The sequence below is a fragment of the Lathamus discolor genome, chromosome 2 (assembly GCF_037157495.1).
Source record: "Lathamus discolor isolate bLatDis1 chromosome 2, bLatDis1.hap1, whole genome shotgun sequence".
Taxonomy (NCBI): Eukaryota; Metazoa; Chordata; class Aves; order Psittaciformes; family Psittacidae; genus Lathamus; species Lathamus discolor.
This window is the reverse complement of record NC_088885.1, coordinates 157,775,311-157,798,071: the sequence shown is the minus strand read 5'-3', so window position 1 is coordinate 157,798,071 and position 22,761 is coordinate 157,775,311. Positions and strand designations below refer to the sequence as shown.

At 40.9% G+C, this 22,761-nt stretch overlaps 1 protein-coding gene across 10 annotated transcripts in view; it reads left to right on the top strand.

Moving 5' to 3' along the window:
• Positions 1 to 22,761, top strand: part of TSNARE1 (t-SNARE domain containing 1) — a 523,183-nt gene that overhangs the window by 432,400 nt on the left and 68,022 nt on the right. For 9 of the 10 annotated variants that reach the window (XR_010610302.1, XM_065669042.1, XM_065669048.1 and 6 more), the window contains one exon: positions 17,536 to 17,651. Coding sequence is in view for 8 of the 10 variants with exons in the window: in XM_065669042.1 (XP_065525114.1) it covers positions 17,536 to 17,631 (96 nt within the window). In the remaining 2 variants the exon portion in view is untranslated. Of the gene's footprint in view, positions 1 to 17,535; positions 17,652 to 22,761 lie in introns of those variants that run through there. The other variant, XM_065669050.1, reaches the window with a different exon arrangement.

The following is a 22,761-nucleotide window of genomic DNA, read 5'->3' as shown; positions in this document are numbered from 1 at the left end:
GTTCTAAAAACAAGGGTTTCCCAGTAAAATAAGACAAAAGATGCAGCTGGGTCTTGGCTATAATTGGAGGTAAAAAGATAGAGATTACTAAATTGAAACCCCCATAGGGCAGGAACTTCATGTGTGCTGTTCACTTGTATCTACAGCACTGCCAGACCTACTCTGAAGAGAGATCATAATAAATGGCATCCTCTCTCCTGCTTTGGTTAATGGGTGCTTCATCCTAAATAGGGCTTCTCTGACTGACAGCAAGAAAGTATCTTCAATTTGTGCTGTTGTTTAAGTAGTGCACAAACTAGTCTTCTGTCCAGTATTTTGCTGAAAAAGGAAGGAGACAAACTTAAACAGGGGAAGTTCATGTTAGATATAAGGAAGTTCTTTACTGTGAGGGTAGTGAGGCACTGGAACAGGCTGCCCAAAAATGTGGTAAATGCTCTATCCCTGGCAGTGTTCAAAGCCAGGTTGGACAGAGCCTTGGGCAACATGGTCTGGTGTGAGGGGTCCCTGCCCACGGGAGGGGGTTGGAACTGGATGACCTTAAGGTCCTTTCCAACCCAAACCGTTCTGTGATTCTATCATTCTTTGTATTCCATCCATCTAGAACTAGTTCCCCGTCGTTGCACAAGAAATTCGTCATATTCCTAATAAAACCTTTTCTCTGTCCACCTATCAGAATAATGTTGCCACTTCTGATATGTGGTTTTTTTCAGCACTCTGTAATGAATAATCTAAAATTGTACTTTAATTTTAAATATATATGTATATTCCCCCCCCCCCCCCCCCCCCAGGGAATAATTACACAGTCTAATAGAGCTTGGTGTTAAGGCTTTTTCTTTCCTGAAGTTTAAATTGCCTTTTGTTTTTAAGGAATATAATGCATTCCAACTACTCCTTATGGAACACTCTAAGTTATTTTCATCTTATACTTTAGCTTTATCCCCCACTTCCCCACAACAATTTCTTCACCTTTTTTTTTTTTTCCAAGTTATTAATAAATAAACACTTGGCTTCATAAGTTCCTTGGCATTTTTGCAGACATTCTGACAATAATGAATAAATTACGTTATCAGATGTTAACCAAAGTAATGGCCTATTATGAATGAAGAAAAGCAAATAACACTAGCTCGAGCTTGGCATTTCAGCTCTTACAGCATGTGAATTGTTGTATTATCGAATCCTTTGTTGCTGTAGCAATAGCCAAACAATAAGTGTGTGCCTGAAGGCTGCAGTGGAACATGCACATCCCTCTGACCTTTTGCAGTGCTATTTCAATAGGAATGGCTGTTTCTTTCTCCAGTCCACTCTTTTTCTCTCTGCAGGAGCCTTGGGCGACATGGTCTAATGTGAGGCATCCCTGCCCACAGCAGGGGGTTGGAACTGGATGATCTTAAGGTCTTTTCCAACCCAAACCATTCTATGATTCTGTGTGTGCAAGAGTCAGCAAATATCAGTCTCAACACTTTATGAAGCACATTTTTGGGTCTCAATATGTAGTGTCGATAGAATAAGCGCTACAAAGGAAACCAGCTTTCCTATTCAATAGGCCTACAGCAACCACCAACTTTGTCAAGCGTCCCCACACCATCAGCTGTCAACCTGTGCCATGCAATAAAGTCATCCATGATTAATTATTCTTAAATGACAGCAGCATATTGAAACAAGCTGATAGCTGCTGACAGTGGAAATCCAATTAACCTGAATTACTATCTTGATTGTGGCACAATTAATGTCAGCTCTGCCATGTCAGAAGTGACTGCTTGGCTAATGGAATTGTTTAATTAATTTGCTGCAGAGATTAGTTGATGTGGGACTGCCCTTATGGCAACTGCTGTTCTTCATCTTTCTCTCCCCTGCCCCACTGAACATTAGGTTTGAGAATGAAGGATGAGCAGCTTGCTGTCTGCACCTTTTTGCTCTTAAGTGGATAAATGAAGTTCTATCTTTTAGTAGGGTTTGCAAGATCACAGAGGAAATAGTAGAACTGTTAAACTTCTCTTAAGAGTCTGTTGTTGCCCATTGCTTCAGTGAGTTTTACTGTGCCCCTTAGCTGAGATGCAAAGGGATTATGAGGACTTTTCTTTGATGCATTCAAACTGAGATATGTTGCCTGCATTAATGATTTCTCTGACTTTTAAAGTACATATAATGAACAGCAGAAAGGCTGGTAATGGTGAGGGGTAGATTTATTTATCTTTAGAAATAGAAACCTGAGTCAGAGGTGACTGGAATTTTGTTTCTCGTGCTGTAATAGCTGCCTGGTGTACTGAGATTAGTTCATGTTCTCAGATCTCTTGTGCAAAGACAGTCTGGAATGTCAAATAATTAAGAGTATTAAGAAATGCATTATGACCAATTTTAGGAGTGACTCACTCAAGAGAAGGGTCTGTTGGTGGTTCTTCCAGTTGAAGCACATTACAGTAGCTATTATGATCTTTGCCGTATCTACTTTAATTCTTCTAGCTCTCCGCTGGTCAACTTTCAATAGCCATGATGCATGTAAAAGAAAAGTAACATTTCTCTTCATAAAGGGCAACACAAGAAACAGAGAAGTGCAATGAAAACACTGTAACCTAAGTGTCACACCAAACTACTGACTAATAATAAGTTGGAGTTGGTGAAGTAGAGCAAGAGAAAAACTTTCCTTGATCTCCACCAGAGACTTTGCAATGTTCTTAGAATATACAGGCAGACTCGGACTGATTACCAAATAAGAGGATTATAATGAAGAAAGGAGCTCTAATGACTTAAAGGAGCTAGCATTAAAAAGTTAAACTCAGTAAATTAATATGTTAAGTACAGAGACTTTGACAAGCAGAAAGGGGGAAATATATACACACCCACACGGATATCTATATGGTTTTTTGCCCATGTAGAGCTCAACTATTTAAGCTCTTGTCACAGATGCCAGGAGAAAAGGAATGGAGGGCTAAAAGCTTTGTTCAGTTGCATGTATAAAAAGGCTGGGAAGCTTGACAAGTTCAGAGGTTCCCTTCGCTTCAGCAGAGCCTTCAAATATATCTGGTTTCTTCAACGTTCACCTCAGAAGATTCCACAAGCAGAAACTCTCTGGAGACATCTTTGAATCGTTCTCCAAATAGCATCAGTGCAAAACCTCCATGGGTTTCAGTTGAGGTGGAAATGCTCAGAACTACTTTAGAAACTTTCAAAGAGCTTCAAACCAGTCGTTCAGGTTTTAGGAGTTTTGGAGGATTTGTAGGTGAGTTTGGGAGGATTTGTGGATAAGCATTATCCTGGAAACTGATTTATATCCTCACCTTCTAGGCAGCTTGGGAGAACTACCCGGCGTATCTTTAAGAAAGCCGTATCATAACAAACTAAACTACATAAAAGCTTTATAAACTTAGTTTAATTGCCAGTTTAGGTTAGGTATAGTTCAATTACATGTTCTCTTTTGGCTAAATGCCCCTGGTTTTACTACCTCTCTGCTGTCTTGTTCATTGGAGGAAATGTTTACAAGTGTGGGTTTTTTCCCTTACACATCATAAATGCATGGGATAGATGTGCTTTCTAGCATGAATCTTGCAAACTGGCTGCACATTGTCGTAGAATCATAGGATAGTTTGGGTTGGAAAGGACCTTAAGATCATCCAGTTCCATCCCCCTGCCATAGGCAGGGACACCTCACACTAAACCATCCCACACAAGGCTTTGTCCAACCTGGCCTTGAACACTGCCAGGGAGGGAGCATTCACAACCTCCCTGGGCAACCGATTCCAGTTACAGTAAAGAACTTCCGCCTTATATCGAATCTAAACTTCCCCTGTTTAAGTTTTAACCCATTACCCCTTGTCCTGTCACTACAGTCCCTAATGAGGAGTCCCTCCCCATCATTCTTATAGGCCCCCTTCAGATACTGGAAGGCTGCTATGACACTGTGACAAAAATCAAACATATATATACAAAGATAGGGTGGCTTTAATAGATTTTATTGCTTTCTTCCCTCTTTCACCCTTGTGATGAGGTAAAACTTGGCCATTAAAGCTATTTTTGGTTTTGCCCTTAAAGACTCATAATTTCATTTAATTCTTTCCTTTGCAGATTGTCCTCTCATTGCTGCTAGTAATGGATATGCTCAATAGGCTAGACTGTTGGCAGTGTGCTCTGTGACATTCACAGAGCTCTATTATGTTGTCTATCACAGTCAAATTATTGCTACATACTTCACATAAACATTCCTGTCTTGGCAGTGCTCCCTAGACTGTGCCTAGAGCTGGGGGTTACAATTCTGGCCGACGGGGTCAGGCTCCAAAGGCCATTTGTGAAGCAGTGCTGATATTCCATTGTTTGTAATAATGATCCCTTTTATTCAGGATCCATTACAATTTGTATATATACAAGGATTTTGACATAGATGCAAGAAACACTGTTTTGATGGCAGTGAATAATGCAGCAGGTTTCTGAATACTGTGTTATTGTCAGGAACTGATGAACAGTAAAATGTTTAGAGCTGTGATCGTTGTCAGTTTTCATATCAGGCATTGTTCGCTTTAGCTTTGTTCAGGGTAAACTACAGTTTAGGAAATGTATGTAAGAATAGTATTGCAGAGCACTCCACGTTGTTGTTTTAGGGATGAAGGAAGGGACTACATGTTATTCGTCTGATGACATACCTGCAATTCTATTGTGTGACTACATAATTAAAGTGCTAGCATCCAGGAAGATGTTAAAGCATTTAATCTTAGAAATGGCTGAACTGGTTTACTTAAAAGGCAGAGAAAATCCCATCCACATACAAAATGGATACTAAAAAAACCCAAGTGCTTAAGTGTTGATCTTAGCAAATAATGAGACCCATCATCAGGTGTCCCTCTTTTTTTTCTTCAATGAAGTGACATCTGCTTTAATGAAGTAACAGGGGAAGTTCAGGTTGGAGATAAGGAAGAAGTTCTTTACTGTGAGGGTGATGAGGCACTGGCACAGGGTGCCCAAAGAAGTGGTAAATGCTCCATCCCTGGCAGTGTTCAAGGCCAGGTTGGACAGAGCCTTGGGTGCCATGGTCTAGTGTGAGGGGTCCCTACCCACGGGAGGGGTTTGGAACTGGATGATCTTAAGATCCTTTCCAACCCAAACCGCTCTATGATTCTATTCTCCCTAATCTTGTAAAAGAGGAAATTAAGCAACAAAGGAGTTAAATGACCTATGAAAGATCACATTACATTTTAATGAGAAAAGGAGGCAAAGGCACTATATCTATCTGTACAATTTCCTGCATTGCTTACTATTTTGAATCTTTTTTGATGGTCTTTATATTTGAATGGTGTTCTTATGAGTCCTGAACTTTGCTCTTTGTTTGACTTTCCCTGAGTCTCCATCTGCAAAACTGAGCAGAGAACCTCAGCAGAATGCTATTCCGCACAAACCTTTCCATTACTTTGTGCTTTCTCGTAGAGGCAGAAGAGCGGCATCGACTCAGGCTACGTCGTGCCATTTGTGCATTTAATCCAACAGAAAACTGAAAGCTCATAGGCCGATGTGAAAAATAAAAAATCACAGAGAGTGAAAATACTATTCAGGCCTTGGAGAGCTTGTTTGGGTTTAAACAAAAGTTGCGATCAGAAATTTTGATAGCCTAACCAATTCTTCATGGCTTCTACAGAAAATCATGCTGCCTCAGATTTAACTCTGTCACGTTTATCACATGATATGGAGGCACTGCTATTTCTTCTTAGTTTCACTAGTATTACATTAGATGTGACTTTATTCACCTTTGTTTGCCCAAAGAAGTGATAAATGCTCCATCCCTGGCAGTGTTCAAGGCCACGTTGGACAGAGCCCTGGGTGACATGGTCTGGTGTGAGGTATCCCTGTCCATGGCAGGGGGTTGGAACTGGATGATCTCAAGGTCCTTTCCAACCCAACCCATTCTCTGATTCTATTATTCTTGTGACAGTCACTAGTAAGTAATAAAAAGGAAATATCCTTTGTCCTTTAATGTTGCTGATTTGGCAGTTAAAGATTCAGCTTCTCTCTATGAGATATACTTTAAGTACGTGAAGACCCACATATAGCTCTATATGGGGTTAAGAAGCTGTAAAATAGCTTTCAGTCTGCCTGTGTATCTATGCTGTCTTAGGCAAAGTGTGGAGGTGTGCATTCCTTGAGCTCCTAACACGCAATTTGTTGCTTTTCACAAGTAAGATTTTCATGCCTGATCTCAGTTTAATTTACTCACTGCTGCTTAGCACTTTGCTCCAGAGTAGTCTGCAAAGGAGCAGCAATGACATGGTGGATGCCTGCAAACTGGTGAAAAATAGCATGCTTGGGAGGAAAAATCATGAGCTTTAATAGTATTCTTGGTTACAAAACATGGTCATCCTCTTGGGGTTTCTTTTTTAAGGAACATTTTGTTAATCTTGTTATTGGAACATGTTTTTTTTTTCTCTACACTGTTTTGACTTCAGTACCAGAAAAACCCTATTTGCCATGTTAGAGATCCATTTAATGTTCGGTGCAGCAGAAGTTAACTCTGCTCTACAGCACAACGATGTAAAGCATGATAGTTTATGCCTGTGAATCACTGCTTGACTTGCTAATGATGGTAGTGTTTTAGCAGTAGTAGAGATACCACTGGAATAGGACTGATGTTAATGATGGTCTGGAGAAGAGAAGGCTGCGTAGAGACCTGATAGCAGCCTTCTAGTATCTGAAGGGAGCCTATAAGGATGCTGGGGAGGGACTATTCTTTGGGGACACTGCTTAAAACTTAAACAGGGGAAGTTTAGATTGGATATAAGGAAGAAGTTCTTTACTGTAAGGGTGGTGAGGCACTGGAATGGGGTGACCAAGGAAGGTTGTGAATGCTCCATCCCTGGTAGTGTTCAAGGCCAGGTTGGACAGAGCCTTGGTTGTCATGGTTTAGTGTGAGGTGTCCCTGCCTATGGCAGGGGGATTGGAACTGGATGATCTTGAGGTCCTTTCCAACCCTAACTATTCTATGATTCTATGATTCCATGTTCTAGAGATACTGATGAGCAAAGTTCATAAGTAATGCCGTATGTTAAATCAATGATCACAGTAAAGATCAGACAGACTTCGAAATTAAGATCTTACAGTCCTTTCTAACCCTAACTATTCTATGATTCTGTAACACAAGTCTTTTCTGCATTTTGGGTTGATTTTTTCCAGTCGTTATCGATTGCTTAATGAAAACACAGCACAAAATACTGCCTGTTACGGTTCTGTGACATTTTCACTCTAGAGATTCATCAGCTCCTAACACTGGCTTTCTGGAATGTTGAAGGGACACTACTTCCTGGAACCCCTTCCAAAATCTCATTTTACTTATAATTCATAAGGTTGGGAGAAGCTTCTTCATGGATCAGGAATGTGCTGACTGTTGTTTATATGTGCAGATGCTTTCTGGTGATAGAATCAGACCAGCTTATACCTTCCGTTTGTTCCCTGGTGCCTGAAGACTTACCCTGAGGACAATTTGTCTTAATTGCTGCTGAGGTTTGAAGGCAAGTCTTAGTTCAAGAGCACTGTGCTTTGAATACAGAAAAATCCTTTCTTTCAGTCCCAATGTGAACAATATTACATGAATTTTTTACTTTACCCCCAGAAGTGCCTTTGTTTTCTTCATCTGACATTTGCACTTGTTTGCGGATGGTCTGAAGATCCTTCATGGCTGATGCTCCATCTGTTTACCAAGCTTTTTTTTTTCAGTAGACTTTTTAAACTATGAAAGTTGCATATAACTATCCATATGTACTGAATAGAAATTATTAACTCCTTTGGATCAGAATCTCATAAGGGTACACTGAAGTAGTTCCATTAACACTAATGGAATTGAGCCAGACTATATACTTCTTTGGCTCTGGTCCTTCGAAGCTTGCACAAAGTTTGGTCATATACAATATACATAGTTGTTATTGGCAAAAGGAGACAATTTAGGGAACCCAAGTATTTTTCCTCAGCTGGTTCTACAGTTAAGGCTTTCTGCATTGGCTCCTATAACTCCCTCACAGAAAAACTGATTACGTAAGACTAGATAAGGGAGATGGGTTGAAAGCTGTTTGAACTGGACTCAGAGGGTTGAGATCAGCAGCACAGTGACTCAAAGTCTGTGATTTCTGATCCAGCCAAGTAGTCTTATTCATAATATAACCTAACTAATAAACACGTCTCAGCAAGAAGCCTTTCTCTGAGCACAGCACTGCCTTAATGTGGTTGAATCATTCTCTCTCTGCTCCCTTGCAACTGTGTTTCTGGGTTTGAATTGCTGGGGGAGTTCAGTCTCTGTGTGGGGCTGGTAAGCATCTCGAGGTGGTTTCTGCAGAACCATAAGGGCATTTGCTTTGCTACCTTGGGCAAATTCTGTTTCGAGAACATGCAGGCTCTGTGGTGTTTTGGGTACACACAATAGTCATTACCTGCTTTAGACTGCTGCCTAGATTTGCTCTGTAGAATTTAAACAGCTGCCAGAGGTAGGTGGCTTCATTCCAGTGCTGGGGAAAGAAAATAATCCTCTTTATAGTGAATTTGTAAATCACGTCGGAGGTCTGCTGCCTTGAAAGACATGATAGAAATGTAAGCCATTATCATGTGTTATTACAAATGATGTCTCAGCCATTAAAAACCCAAGTATATTAAGGGAATATTAGGATTGCTAATTCAAGCGTTCAGAAGTTAGAAAATGCAGCAATTAAATCTGTGCGTACAGGCTTAACGTCAGCCCCTGTCAGCTTCTAGGCAAACCAGCACAGAAAACATTGTGCTTTTACTCCTCATCCTGTTGCAGATGGTGAAAATCAGCTTGGATTTTGAACTAGTCATAGAATGGTTTGGCTTGGAAAGGAGCTTAAGGTCATAATTCCAACCCCCTGCCATGGGCAGGGACACCTCACACTAGACCATGTCACCCAAGACTCTGTCCAACCTGGTCTTGAGTGCACATGAACCAGGGGTTGAAACAAGTCATCTCTTTCCCAAGCTGAACCAAATCTCCTAGAAACACTAAAATGAGCACCCTCACTGATGGGACAAACTCCTTTCTCCCTGGTTCTCCTCGCATTCTCAATCTTTCTCACTAGAGAAAAGGTTTGCATTACCTTTTTCAATGTGGGATACTTTCAACTTCTCAATAGTTTTCCTCTTCAATATAGCTGTAGTATTTTCATTTAAATTAAATAACTTGAGGTCGACTGCAGGCATAGAAAATGTCTTCAGCAAGGCTGCTGGAGAGGCACTCTTCATCAGGGACTGTAGTGATAGGACAAGGGGTGATGGATTCAGACTTAAACAGGGGAAGTTAAGGTTGGGTATAAGGAGGAAGTTCTTTACTGTGAGGGTGCCGAGGCACTGGAATGGGTTGCCCAGAGAAGTGGTGAATGCTTCATCCCTGGCAATGTTCAAAGCCAGGTTAGACAGAGTCTTGGGTGACATGGTCTAGTGTGAGGCATCCCTGGCTGTGGCTGGGGGTTGGAACTGCATGATCTTCAGGTCCTTTCCAACACAAACCATTCTATGATTCTGTGTAATCGTGAATGGTTATCACTGGCTAAACAGCTATGCAACAGAAAATAGAGTCTTACAATAGGGTGTTCTGAGGAACCATACCAATTAGTAGCAGTTGGCTTCACCTGGGATGTATGCAAAGAAGATAAATGAATAAGAAAGGAGCGAGGAAATGATTTATGGGAAATTGGACGGCTGCATAAAATTAGTGGGAAAGTGGCAAATACATAGAGCATCATAAGGGAAAGTTTGAAATCAGTCCAAATGATGGGGAAGCAAAGGCACACAAACAATGTGATGAGCAAAGTGCTATTTCCGTGGTGATGAGGAACGGCCTTTTCCTGTTGCTCTCATATCTTGTGGGTTTTACTCAGATGCAGCTTGTCTCTTTCGTTCTCATTTAAAAACACTAAAAGTGCTTAATGATATTACTGGCCTTTTCTACCGCGTCTGCAGAAGCAGTGATATTTGATGGCAAATTCATTGTTACTCTATAAGGAAGCTTTACCATAAAGGTCATCAAATTTGGTCAGTGCGTTTTAATTTGTACACACGTTAAAGGTCATATTCCTCACTTCCACTGCAATAACAAAGTGTGTTTATTCTCTCATCAGAGAGGATTGTGTATGACTTATCGAAGCGCCTTATCAATGTAAATGGAATATAAAACAAAATTCATAATGATGAAAACACTGGTGCAAGTATAAGGTGATTTTTTCCCTGCTGTATGCTTAATACATAATACTTGGAGGTAAACACACAACTACAAGGTTTGATTTTCTGCTGTGTTATTCCAGTATTTCCTTTTGTCCCCCATGAGAACTCCACAGCCTTCAGCAGAGCTTCTGCTGGTGTATATTGGAATGACAGTAGTGTGAGATTCATAATACCTTCTTTGCATGGACACATCCAAACGTAATTAAGGACCTGGGTTCTCAATCCAGCAGACCTCAAATTAGCTTTCAAAATGCATATTAAGGGCATAGACAAATGCCTTCATGCAATTCCAAATGACCTCTGAGGGCAGGGTGAACAAAATTGTATGAACCTCTTTAATGTCACAAAACTCTCTACAGAGATTTGCATATAAAATGTACCATTTTGTGTCAAATAGATTTGTTAATCTTACAATGAAGGAAACAGTACTTGAAAATTAATCATGGTGGGTTTTCATATCCCTGCAGAGGCCCTTAAAAGGACCTGACCTGATAACTGGAGGCTGTTACTGTGTGGTTTCTAAATTCAATCATTTCAGTGTTTCATTTGCTGGATGGGTTTGCAGGAAATAGATCTCCATAGAAGATTAATCTTCAATGGTTTCTTTGCTCAAGTAACGGAATTGTACTTCCATAAGTTCTTGTAACACTGGCTCTGTTGGAAAATGCTTCATGATTTGTTCATCATTTAAAGCTGTGTTTAAAATACAAGTAAGCATTCATGTAGGTAAAAATGGGTCATCTTAATAAGTCTTTAGGTATTGACGACAGGTTAGCTTTCTGCCTTTTTTAACCTGTCTAAGAAACAGTGACTGAAAAATGGACCTCCTCCCCTCGGAAACAGGTTCTTGCCCATACAACCTAACTGAAAAGCCCAGGATATGTCAAATGCTTATATTATTTGTTAATGCAGGATGAAGGAACAAAGACACACGGTCTTGGGTTAACCATCTCAGATGATGCTCTTTCTCTGCTATCATCATCCTTATCCCAGTCCAAAGGATAAGAACAGAGACAGGGGGAGTAAGAAGGTGGGATATTGATGACATTAAGTTAGCTGATAATACCAGCCTTCCCAATGCTTTTGTCCTGCAGGAGACCTAGAAAATGCCCAAACCATGGAATTGCAGGGTATGTCTCTACTCTGAAGGAGTGTTGTATGCTATGACATTCCCAGAATAGAGCAGCTGTTCTAGTACAAATCCCTGCCTGAATTAAAATGCCTGTATCTAGGACTTTCTGTCTCCTTAATAGACCCACTTACGAAATCTTAACCTCCTGCCTTGCAGTTTACAGTGTAACTAATCCACTGGGGGTAGGAAAGCACAATGCTGCTTTTCATTACACAAATCAAATGCTTAACATTGTTTTTTCCTATGCTATATAAATATAGGAAAAATAATTTCCTCAAGCCCCTGCTATTATTATTTATGCTTTACCCCAACTAGCTTTCAAATCCACAGCAAGAAAACGTGTCTTTCCTCTGTGTAAATGCATTTGCTTAGGAGTTTCCAAGATGAAACTTGCTTTTCTGGGCCTGGGGCTTTAATGGGCTTTAATAGTTTGTAATTACTTGACTATCTGTTGTGACATAATGAAAATGTCTTGCAATATTTCACATGTCACCCCCAAGAAATAAACATCTTCTAGGCTGTAAAATAAAACTCACAGCTTATTTTTAGGAAACAAAGAGGGAAAGCTTTCTTCCAGGCTCAATCATGTCCAGTTTGCCTGTCAATATAAACCGCATCTCAGCTGTGTCCTTAAGTAGCCTTGCTCGTTCCTTCCCTGCTTTTCACTCCTATTTCACATGTGTGTTTAAAGAGCCTCTGTCAGGATTAAGATATATCTGTACCTCTAACGTTTTACTAAAAAACCCTGAGAGCCTAGCAAAAAATAACTGCAAAAAGCCATTATGTCTTACTACAGGATTAGGGGTTTGTGTCCCAAGCTGCATTCTTTTCATCTTGGGAAAACGTGTACAATGAAAATAGATTAGCTCTAATTTAATCAACAAATTCTAGGTGTTATGGGAAATGGGCTTACAACGGGTTGGGAAATAGCTATAAAACCAGAGCAGCGCAACAGCATACTGAGGTTCAGAATAAGCTCATATAATTAAAAGGAAATCAGATAGCACTGCTTATAATTATTTCTCATACATTTTGTAGCAGAAGATAATGCTGCCTGGTACCTTTCAACTTGTCCAAAATTCAGCCTGAAATTTCAGTTGTTGCATTGATTTCTATATCTCCATTTTGATACTCATTTGAAGGGGTAGCTGGAGGGAGCAAATGTTTTCCAAAGTGGAGTTTTGGGAAACGTGTTTCCCTGGAAGGAACATGTGTTTAAGGAAGTTTTGTTAAGTTCTTGTGCTTCTTGTATGTGGACAGAGCTTTGCAACGTAGTGGGAAAAAAACTGGAAAAAGCAGTTTGTGACCTTTAACAGTGTTTGGCAAAACCTTCAAGTGTCTGAAAGTAAAACCCCTTATATCCTCATTTTTCCATTGACCTTACTTTGAAGTTTGAGGGAAGACTCTCAAAATTCAGTTTCTACCAAGAGTATGCATCAAATGTTGATACCTCTGTTGTGCCAATAGTCAAAGAATCATAGAATCACGGAATGGTTTGGGTTGAAAAGGACCTGAAGATCATCCACTTCCAAATCCCTGCCTTGGATTGGGACACCTCACACTAGACCATGTCACCCAAGGCTCTGTCCAGCCTGGCCTTGAACACTGCCAGGGATGGAGCATTCACAGCTTCTTTGGGCACCCTGTGCCAGCGCCTCACTACCCTCACAGTAAAGAACTTCTTTATATCTAACCTGAACTAACCCTGTTTCAGTTTGAACTCATCACCGCTTGTCCTGTCACTACAGTCCCTGTTGAAGAGTCCATAGTCCTAAGTATGTCTTTTCTTTGGTAAGCATCTAAGTATACTACAATTGGTCTTTACATGGTCTAGAGTGAGGTGGCCCTGCCCATGGCAGTGGGGTTGGAACTGGATGATCTTAAGGTCCTTTCCAACCCAATGATTCAAGTGGGAGATGCTGAGCAAAATTATTTTACTCTTGCAAAGGACAATGGGTGTAGGTTGGAGGAACTGAGAGGAGGTCACAGTGCCTCAGAGCTTCCTGTGCCTGGAGACCAGGAAAGTCAAGGAGAATAGGGAGTAACATTAATGCACAGCGTAAAAGAAAGGTCTTCAGCAGTTGCAGGGAGAAGGAGCTGGAAAAAGATGACTGAACGCAACTGTGGATTAGTCAGATGTGTGGGAAATGGTATAAAAACACAAAGCTCCCAGAAGAATTATGTCATAAAATAAATTATTCATTTTATAGCTGGTTTGGTTTTTTGTTGTATTTGGGGGGGTTTTGGTCCTTACATTTCTTGTGGCTGTGGCTCTGCTGTTCTAAGACTAGTAGTTTTGTGTCTGAAACCTAGTAATATCTGTTTTAGGGCAGTAAGGAACTTGCCCTGGTGAGAAACGATCCTGTTACAGGTTTACCATTTCCATGTAGGTATAGATTAACCTCTATTCAAGTGATGGCATCATGAATCACATTGGTGAATTGGAGTTCTCTTGAGATCAGCTATACTTCTACCATTGTCATGTGTCTCTTGCTCCTTGGTTTAGAACAGACATAAACCCATTTCTGCATTTATATTAGGGATGGAAAGTATTAATTGTATAATTCTGCTGTCATGGAACTCGCATAGGGAAAAACTAGGACTTTTACGTGAAGTGAAAGGTTTGCGTGGTCTCATGTGAATGTGGACTCCCACATTCATGATGTATGTAGCATAATAATAACTCATTTATTGAATAAGGCAGAGATTCTGCTTGAGAGGGAGGGGAACGAAATGCCGCCTATATGTGTGCACATGTGGAACACAAACTCTAGTTCCTAGCTGTTGAGTGATCATGTTTCTGATGTCGATGTGCACCCACTGTTTGTCGGTGCCTTTGGATTACTAAAGATGTAGGGATATGTTTATTTTGTCTCCCAACTTCCCTCAAGGTTGGCAATGACGGCATTAAGACACCATTTATAATCTCGGTTTGGCAATCAGATTCTGTTAGCCTAAACAAGGGATAATAGCCAGAGTTTGCTCTATGTAACGTTATTTTGTATACTGTTTGTTGGTGTATATTTATGTAATAACCATAGTCTGCAGATCCTATCTGGTGAACAGAACGATCTGTCCAACATCCTCTGTGCTTACATCTCTCTCCTTTGATAAGGGAAGGGAATGGAATGGATCACAAGAGCCTCTTTGCATCAAGTCATATGTGAAGGGATGCTTGCATAGCCCTTCCTGCTGTAGCATGTGCATTGGTACCTTGAGGACAACTGCTGCCTTTTGCTCATATATCAGTGGTTTTCCACCTAAGTGACAAAAAGAAGCTGAGGTGTACAGCTGCTCTTCCTCAGTGTGTGTAGGAAAGCTTGTGGATCAGGCAGGGCTCTCCTGCTGTTTCTGCTGTTCCTCCAGCATGTACAGATTTATGAGTGGAGAATAAAGGGACTCAAAGAACTGAACATTTTCCTTACTGAAATATAAAGTAAAGAAAGAACTAAGAATTAACAGGAAACTACTGCAACAGGCTATATGGCTGTGAAGGACAGTAATAGTAAATCCACTAAGAGATGTTGTAAACAGAGCAGGAATCATTATCCTGACTTACCAGCCAGGACAAGGTCATAAAATGTGAACCAGATACCAGAATACAAGCTTGGCTGTATCTCTCCTATCCACGTCTGCTTATGGTTGAGTTTTATGCTAGCTTTATGTTGGTTAAAAACAAGAAAAAAAGGGCAGGGGAAGAGACTACATAAAGTGCAAAATAAGAGTGAATAGGGCTTTGCAGTGCTAGAAGGAGCAAAACAAGGGAGTCTCTCTGCAAAGGGACTGATGGAGAAATGATCACTGCAGCCTTTGAAACTCTCACTAGGAAGAATTGAGAATGCTGCTGGAAGCTAAATGACCCATTAGCATCCTCTGCTGACCAAAGGCTCTGGCACTTTAGAGGTGGACAAGGACATCTAGGTGCAGTTGGAAGCACAGGTTTCCTGGTTTGACCTGGAATTAATCAAGGTTAAAATAAAAGAGGATGCTGTAGCAGGTCTGTCATCTCATGCGCTCAGCTTTCAGAATGCATTGTAGTTACCCCTCTAGAAATGAAGGCTGCAAGTACAGAGCCACTATGAAGAAACATCATTTTGTAGGTGAAATAATCTGTTAAATAGACATAACTCTTGTACACTTGTATTGTCCCCCAGAGACACAGCAGACTAATTGAAAAGTGTGGGCAAATGGGTTCCCCCAAGTAGGGTTTTGGGGAGGTGGAGAACAGTGTCTCTCTGTACACACCTTCCTATCATACATGGCAAAAAGATCCTTCTTAATGCATGAACATGGAATGATCTGTTTAAAGCACCCATTTATTTCCGAACCAAATGAAAACATTTCTGTGTGAGTTTTGTGTACGGTTCTGGTGTCCTCAACATAAAAAGGACATGGAACTGTTGGAACAAGTCCAGAGGAGGGCCACGAGGATGATCAGGGGACTGGAGCACCTCCCGTATGAAGACAGGCTGAGGAAGTTGGGGCTGTTCAGCCTGGAGAAGAGAAGCTGCGTGGAGACCTCAGAGCAGCCTTCCAGTAACTGAAGGGGACCTATAAGGATACAGGAGAAGGACTCTTCGTTAGGGACCATAGCAACAGGACAAGGGGTAATGGGTTAAAACTTAAACAGGAGAAGTTTAGATTGGATCTAAGGAGGAAATTCTTTCCTGTGAGGGTGGTGAGGCACTGGAATGGGTTGCCCAGGGAAGTTGTGAATGCTCCATCCCTGGCAGTGTTCAAAGCCAGGTTGGACAGAGCCTTGGGTGACATGGTCTAGTGTGAGATGTCCCTGCCCATGGCAGGGGGATTGGAACTGGATGATCTTAAGGTCCTTTCCACACCTAGCTATTCTATGATTCTGTGAATTGAGAAGTAGATAGAGAGCCAAGATGAATCACTGGTTAGCTGATATGGAGGCAGGACAACACAGCATTTTAATTTGTTTAAAAATAATAATCTGGAAATCCACATTTTTATAAAAATACACCACTTTGGTTGGTGGTTGTGCATCACAGTTCCCTGCTGGAAACACTTCTCCAGCTCTGCACGGATGGCTCATGGAAGGGTTATGAGGGAACAAAGCACTGTACTTTGGAGCACCAACGGAGATGAACCTCCTGTCACTTACAGTATAAGAGGCCAAAACATCTGTAGAACATAAAAAATAAGTCAAAATACCTGTGAAACAAAACAGCTGGGGAATTATGTCTCTATCGGAAATGCAGTGTGGTGCAGAGTGGTGTAAACCAGTTAACCAAAGATCTGAAGCAGACTGGGAGACCTAATTACAGCAGTTGAAGGAAAAGAGGAAGGAAAAGTACATAACAACAGTTACGTACTTTTCTCCTGTGCGAGTACTGCTTCAGGTTTAAGACAGGCAAATAACTCCAGACACAAGCAATTCCTTTATCATGTCAAGATGGTGTTATCAAGTCTGGTGGCTGCAGGATTAGTTGATGTGGTCTCAAGAACTTCTGAGTTAACTGTTTCATTGAAGTTACTTTTTGTGTGTGTGTTGGATAAGATGATTATTGACACTGTGGGATCCTGGAAAAACCCTTCTTCTAATCCACCCAAAAAAATGAGGAAGAGAAATTGAGCTATCTGCACAAGATTTTAAATGGGAACAAACAACATAATGTTTTTTATGGAGGTCACTGGGAAGGCTGATGAGTTTAAGTAGAAACAGACATCAAAATTAAAACCCTGTAGAATCTCTTTTAGCATATCTTAATTCGAAGGAAATCAGGGTGGTTAATGCTGGAGATACATTTGCCTTCACTGTAAACAGCCTGCCTTATCACTTGGCTAGATTTTGTTGCCTAGCAGGGTGAAGAGAGACCTCTTTATCTCACAGGAGACAGTCTTCTCCTGGCAGCCAGAAAACAGATTTGACACCCCCAGACCGAACCCAAACTGAATAGCCAACTCCAATAGCCCTCCAAGCAGAGTCTGGAAATCTAGTGTGACACAAAGATTTAAGCAAGAAGAAAGTAGTACAGGGAGAGTGATTGTATTTAAGGGGGATTTTCACGAAAAGGAAGACTGGATTGTCCAGAAGGATGAGTCAGTCCAGAAAATAGACAAAATCTCCATGTTATGTCGATTTCTTTCAAATAGTCCTACCAATGGAAAAATAGCAACATTTTTTCATAGGTTTACTCACCATCTTCCCATTAAAAGTCCATGTATTTTGTCTTTCTTCTCAGCTACGAGCCAGGAAGATGAAGTGCTGCCTTCTTTCTGTTGCATTGGCTGTTCTGCTGTTCATCGTCATAATCATCGCAGTCTCAGTCAAGGGTTGATCCGGCTACAGTTTCCACAGGTAAAAGCCTTTACCTGAGTCTTTTATCACACTGTAAGATGGTTAGGAGATAGTTTAAGAAGCTGATTATGGCAAGAAGAATTGATCTTAACTTGCAGATTCAGGTCTGGCCTATGAAAATAATTTCCTTTAAAGGGTATTTGGACTCAGAAATAACATCCTTAGTGGGTCCTTAAAAGTCAGCCAAGGTGATACTGATATTCAAACAAAGTATTTTATTACCCTTTTGTCTGTTGTTTGTGCAATGTTTGATTTTATATGGGTCTCATAGCAATGCTAATTAATGAATCAGAAATTGATATGAATTAGAGATGCAGAAGATATGTTGAAGACCCCAGACTGAAGCAGGGCTGGGGGCAATCCAACAGATATGTTGAGATGTTCCAAAGTGCACCTACCTTCTAAGATGTTCTAAAGATACCCTGGAGCCAAGCTCTCCGGGAAGAGAGGAAGAGGAAGACAAAAAACTGAAGATTGCAATATGGGCAAAAATAATAACAGGTTTCTAGTGACCTTTGCTCTGGACCCATCCCTAAAAGGAGCATTGGTCTGTAGTAGGGAGACTGGGCTGTAACTTTACTAAGACAGGTGAGACATCAAAGCAACTTCATCCCTATAGTTTAAGCTATAGTATGTTTTCTTTCTTTTCCCTTTTCTTCCCCCTCATTACCCTAGGAGAATGATTCCTAAGTTATTTCTGATAGAAAGCATTTCTGGGTGTCTGTTCCTTTAGAAGGTGGCCAGGCCTCATTCGAAGAGAGGTTATCAGATTTGCAAATTTCTTCCACCCAGTGGGTTGTGGCATTCCAGGTCTGTGTGCCTGCTGCTATGGCAGGGTTTCCAACAGGTGAAGCTGGAGCCCAAGAGTATTAATGGGATATGGCTTGCAGACCCCCAGTAGGAGCCCTGAGGCAGGAAACAGTCATGGATGGGGATAGTTTTTAGTTTAGAGACCTCTGAAGTCCCACAGAGACTTTCATAAAGCATGTGTGAAATCACTCCTGTACTTAGTAGATACTGTATTATCCTGAGGCTCACTGGGACCTTTTACAACAATTTAAGCAGAGATCTCGTAGCCTGAACTATCCTCTGGAACTACCCTAGAAAAAGCACAAAGGATTGATAGAGTTTATCTATTGTTTTGTTTTACAAGATTTCAGTGCTACGTGACCATGCCGTCCTTCCCCTTGAGGATGGAGTCATTGCCCGTTAGAATGTACTGTGTGTCTTTGTTGTGCTCTCAACTGAAACTAGCAGGGGTTGCTTCTAAACAATCGCAGAAAGATGATGCTTCACATAAGGTGTACTTAATCTTTGGGGCTCCTTCTAGCATGACATATGGGATACCAAAATTAGGGTACAGAAGAAATTATACAAATCCATGGAAGGAAAAGGAAATCTATTGAAGGATGTCACATACCGTCTCACTGGGTTTGGATGAGGATAATCATGAGCCCCATATTATTGCTAGGAGAAATGGCTGTAAATGTTTTCTTGCACTTGCATGCTTACTTAGGTGTTTTGCAAGCACTAAAGTTACTAGGATATCAGTGAGATGGACCTTTAGATTGGTTGAATATGGACGTTCTTACTGCATATATATATATATATTATACATATATTTTTGTCCTTCTTTTACATGAGACACTGCTTATGACTGCAGATAGCTATCTGTCCTGATGATTTAAACCTAGAGCAACTACAGTAATTCTAATTGCATTACTCCGGTTTTATTCTGCATTAGTCTGGTTTGAAATGTGATTCATCGTGATAATCTATGCTACAATTTCTTCTATATATAGTTAAATATTCCTATCTACTAAAAATCACAAATCATATCAACAGCTGACTAAATCTAGATACATTTTTATATAAATCGCTTAAGTGGAGAAAGAACTGAAATGTTCTTACAGTAAAACTCCATTGGAAAACTGAAGTTAATCTTCTGCTAAGAGATCGTTGTCTTGAGGGAAGTGAACCTGGAGATGCTAATGAAAGCCCTAGGAAAAATATAATGCTCTACTCTTCATCATCAGTTGTGAAACTAATTATGAAGCTTCTAAAACTCTTCAGCAGTACAAATGCAGGAAGAACCTGTGTTGAGTTATATTGGAACAAGTATGCTTTCTGGTCATTACAAACTATTCTTAATCTAGGTCGATAGCAAATGGCGTACAGCAAATTTCACATTTATATTTTGGAGGTTTCTGAAACAGAATTTCCATGTTCATAGTGAGCATTTTTTTCTGTTCTGAACTGCAATGCAAATGGATTTGAAAGTATCAGGGGATTTAAAGTTTCAACTACCTCAACAAACTGTATCATATAAAACTGTCTTATATACTTCAGGGACATAGAGAACAGCTGGGCTTTAATGTATAACAGCTCTACATGACCATTCAGAGAAAATAAAGGGAAGAAAGCAAGCTAGGGAACTAGTTACAAAGTACTCTGATTGGCACACTGAATAAAAACCCAAGTTTATTAATGACTTGCCAGAACTTCCGTTTAACGTGTCATCAGAGAATTTGCTCTGTGCTGGATCAGGAAGGAACCAAAAGAAACAGCACCAGCCACCCAATTCAAGTGGTTTAAGTTGCATGATATTCAAGGTAGGCTTCCTTAGCTTTCATACTCAGCCACGATGAGAAATCTGAAGCTCACTATTCAGTTAGTTAGAGAAATTATTCTATTCCATGTTATTAGAAATATTCTATTAAATTATTCCATTAGTATTTATGATAATAGAATGATAGAATCACAGAATGGTTTGGGTTGGAAAGGGCCTTAAGATCATCCAGTTCCGACCCCCTGCTATGGGCAGGGACACCTCGCACTAGACCATGTCACCCAAGGCTCTGTCCAGCCTGGCTTTGAACACTGCCAGGGATGGAGCATTCACCACTTCTTTGGGCACCCTGTGCGAGCACCTCAGCACCCTCTATCCTGGGTTCTGCAGCAGCAGTCATTTTTTCTCCTTCTTAGTAGCTGGTGCAGTGCTGTTGTTTTGACTTTCAGCCTGGGAACAGCGCTGATAACGCCGATGTTTTCAGTTGCTTCTCAGTAATGTTTGGTCTGACCAAGGACTTTGTGAGCCTCATTCTGTGCCAGGGAGGAGGGGAAGCTGGGAGGAAGCAGAGACAGGACACCTGACCCAAACTGACCAAAGAGGTATTCCATACCACAGCACGTCATGCCCAGTATAGAAACTGGGGGCAGTTACCCGGAAGGGCAAGATCGCTGCTCAGGTCAGGCTGGGTATTGGTTGGCAGGTGGTGAGCGGTTGTATTCTCTTCCCTTGTTATTTCCCTTATCATTATCATTATTGGTGGTAGCAGCAGTGGTTTGTGTTATACCTTAGTTACTGGACTGCTCTTATCTCAACCTGTGGGAGTTACATTCTTTCGATTCTCCTCCCTGTTCCTTCAGGAATGAGGGGAGGAGGAAGTGGGGGAGTGAGAGAGTGACTACATGGTTCTGAGTGACAGGCTGGGCTTAAACGACGACCCCTTACAGTAGAGAACTTTTTCCTTATCTCCAACCTTAACTTCCCCTGTTTCAGTTTGAACCCATTACCCCTTGTCCTGTCACTACAGTCCCTGATGAAGAGTCCCTCTCCAGCACCCTTGTAGCCCCCTTCAGGCACCGGAAGCTGCTCTGAGGTCTCCACACAGCTTCTTTTCTCCAGGCTGAACAGCCCCAACTTTCTCAGCACTGAAGATCGTTATGACCAGTAACACTGTTAAGATTGTTCTGATCAGTCTTCTTCTTTTTTTTTTTTTTTTTTTTGGTTCATGTTTCTACTTTTGCAATAATGATACTGAATCAATGGTACTTTTTAAAAGGACAAAAAAGCTTTTTTTTTTCCCCCCTCCCCCACAAATCAGACATGACTTTGACAGGCAAACCCATTCCTTGTATAGGAAAGATCACTTTATGAATCCTGACAAACAAAAAGGGCTTTTTCCTGTGAGTTTCTCACGCAGCGGTTGAGCATCATTGGCTGCTGGCTCCGTGCATGCAGGGGGACCAGCTGTTCAGGAGAGCTCCGAGCCCTGACTTTTTCCTGTTGAGGCCCCTGCCATAAGTATGTCACTGCTCCCTTGGGGCACTTTTGTCTGGCAGAGAGAGAGAAGAACATCTACAGAGAAACTCCTGGGGACTTATGTCTGTGCGTTTGTTTGCTGACACCTTAGGAAAATAGCCCAGGAACTTTTGGGTCACATTGCTCATATTTTAGCAACACTGCAGCTGCTCTTTTTTCTGTTAGAGTGCATCAGTAACCATTTAAAAGGACAGTATTGCTGTAGCAGTCTGAAAGAAATCCGTCCTTTAACAATGTCTTTTTATTGTGTCACGATTTCTTATCCTAGATAAACCTTCTGTGTCCTCCTCCTTTTTGACTCATTTGTATGAGTGCACAATTACACAAGATAAGTGATGGTCAAGACTGTTGGCTTCCTAAGTCTTAAGCATTCTTTGTAGGAAAAAAGAGGTGACACTTTGAGAAAGATGCTACATGTATTTGACAGTTAGAAAATATGCTTTACCGTGACAGCTTGATCAACTCAATCCAGCTAGCCAAAGAGAGAATGAAAGATGACTTGGCTGTTCTGCTCCCTTTCCTTGTGGAATTCATTGGAGCAAAAGGTGCCCTCCCCATTAAACAAGACACACTTCAGTCTGACAAAGGTTACTGGACTACTGAGGAGTTTGTTTAGAGCCCTTAAACCCTGTGGCCTCCTGTTCTTTCCAGCCTTGGAATCTGACAGTGAATAACCAGGTGAGAGCCCAGAACAGTAAAAGTGTTTCCCTTCTTGATAGCTGATGCAATGGCTGACAGCAATGCTCAGATATGGAAGAACAGAACAAGAGGAAATTGTGCAAGTTATCATTCAGTAGAATATTCTCCCAGCCTTCATCAGCTTGAAACTCAAATGTTTTCTGATCCAGGAAGTAATTATTTGATCTTTAACAATCATTGATGCATTCCTTTCTTGTTAATTTGACCAGTTGCATTTTGAACCATCATAAGCTTTTAAAATGTAAAATATCCTGAGAAAGGATTAAAATTACTCTGATTATAATCAACATGTAATCTTTAAAGTGC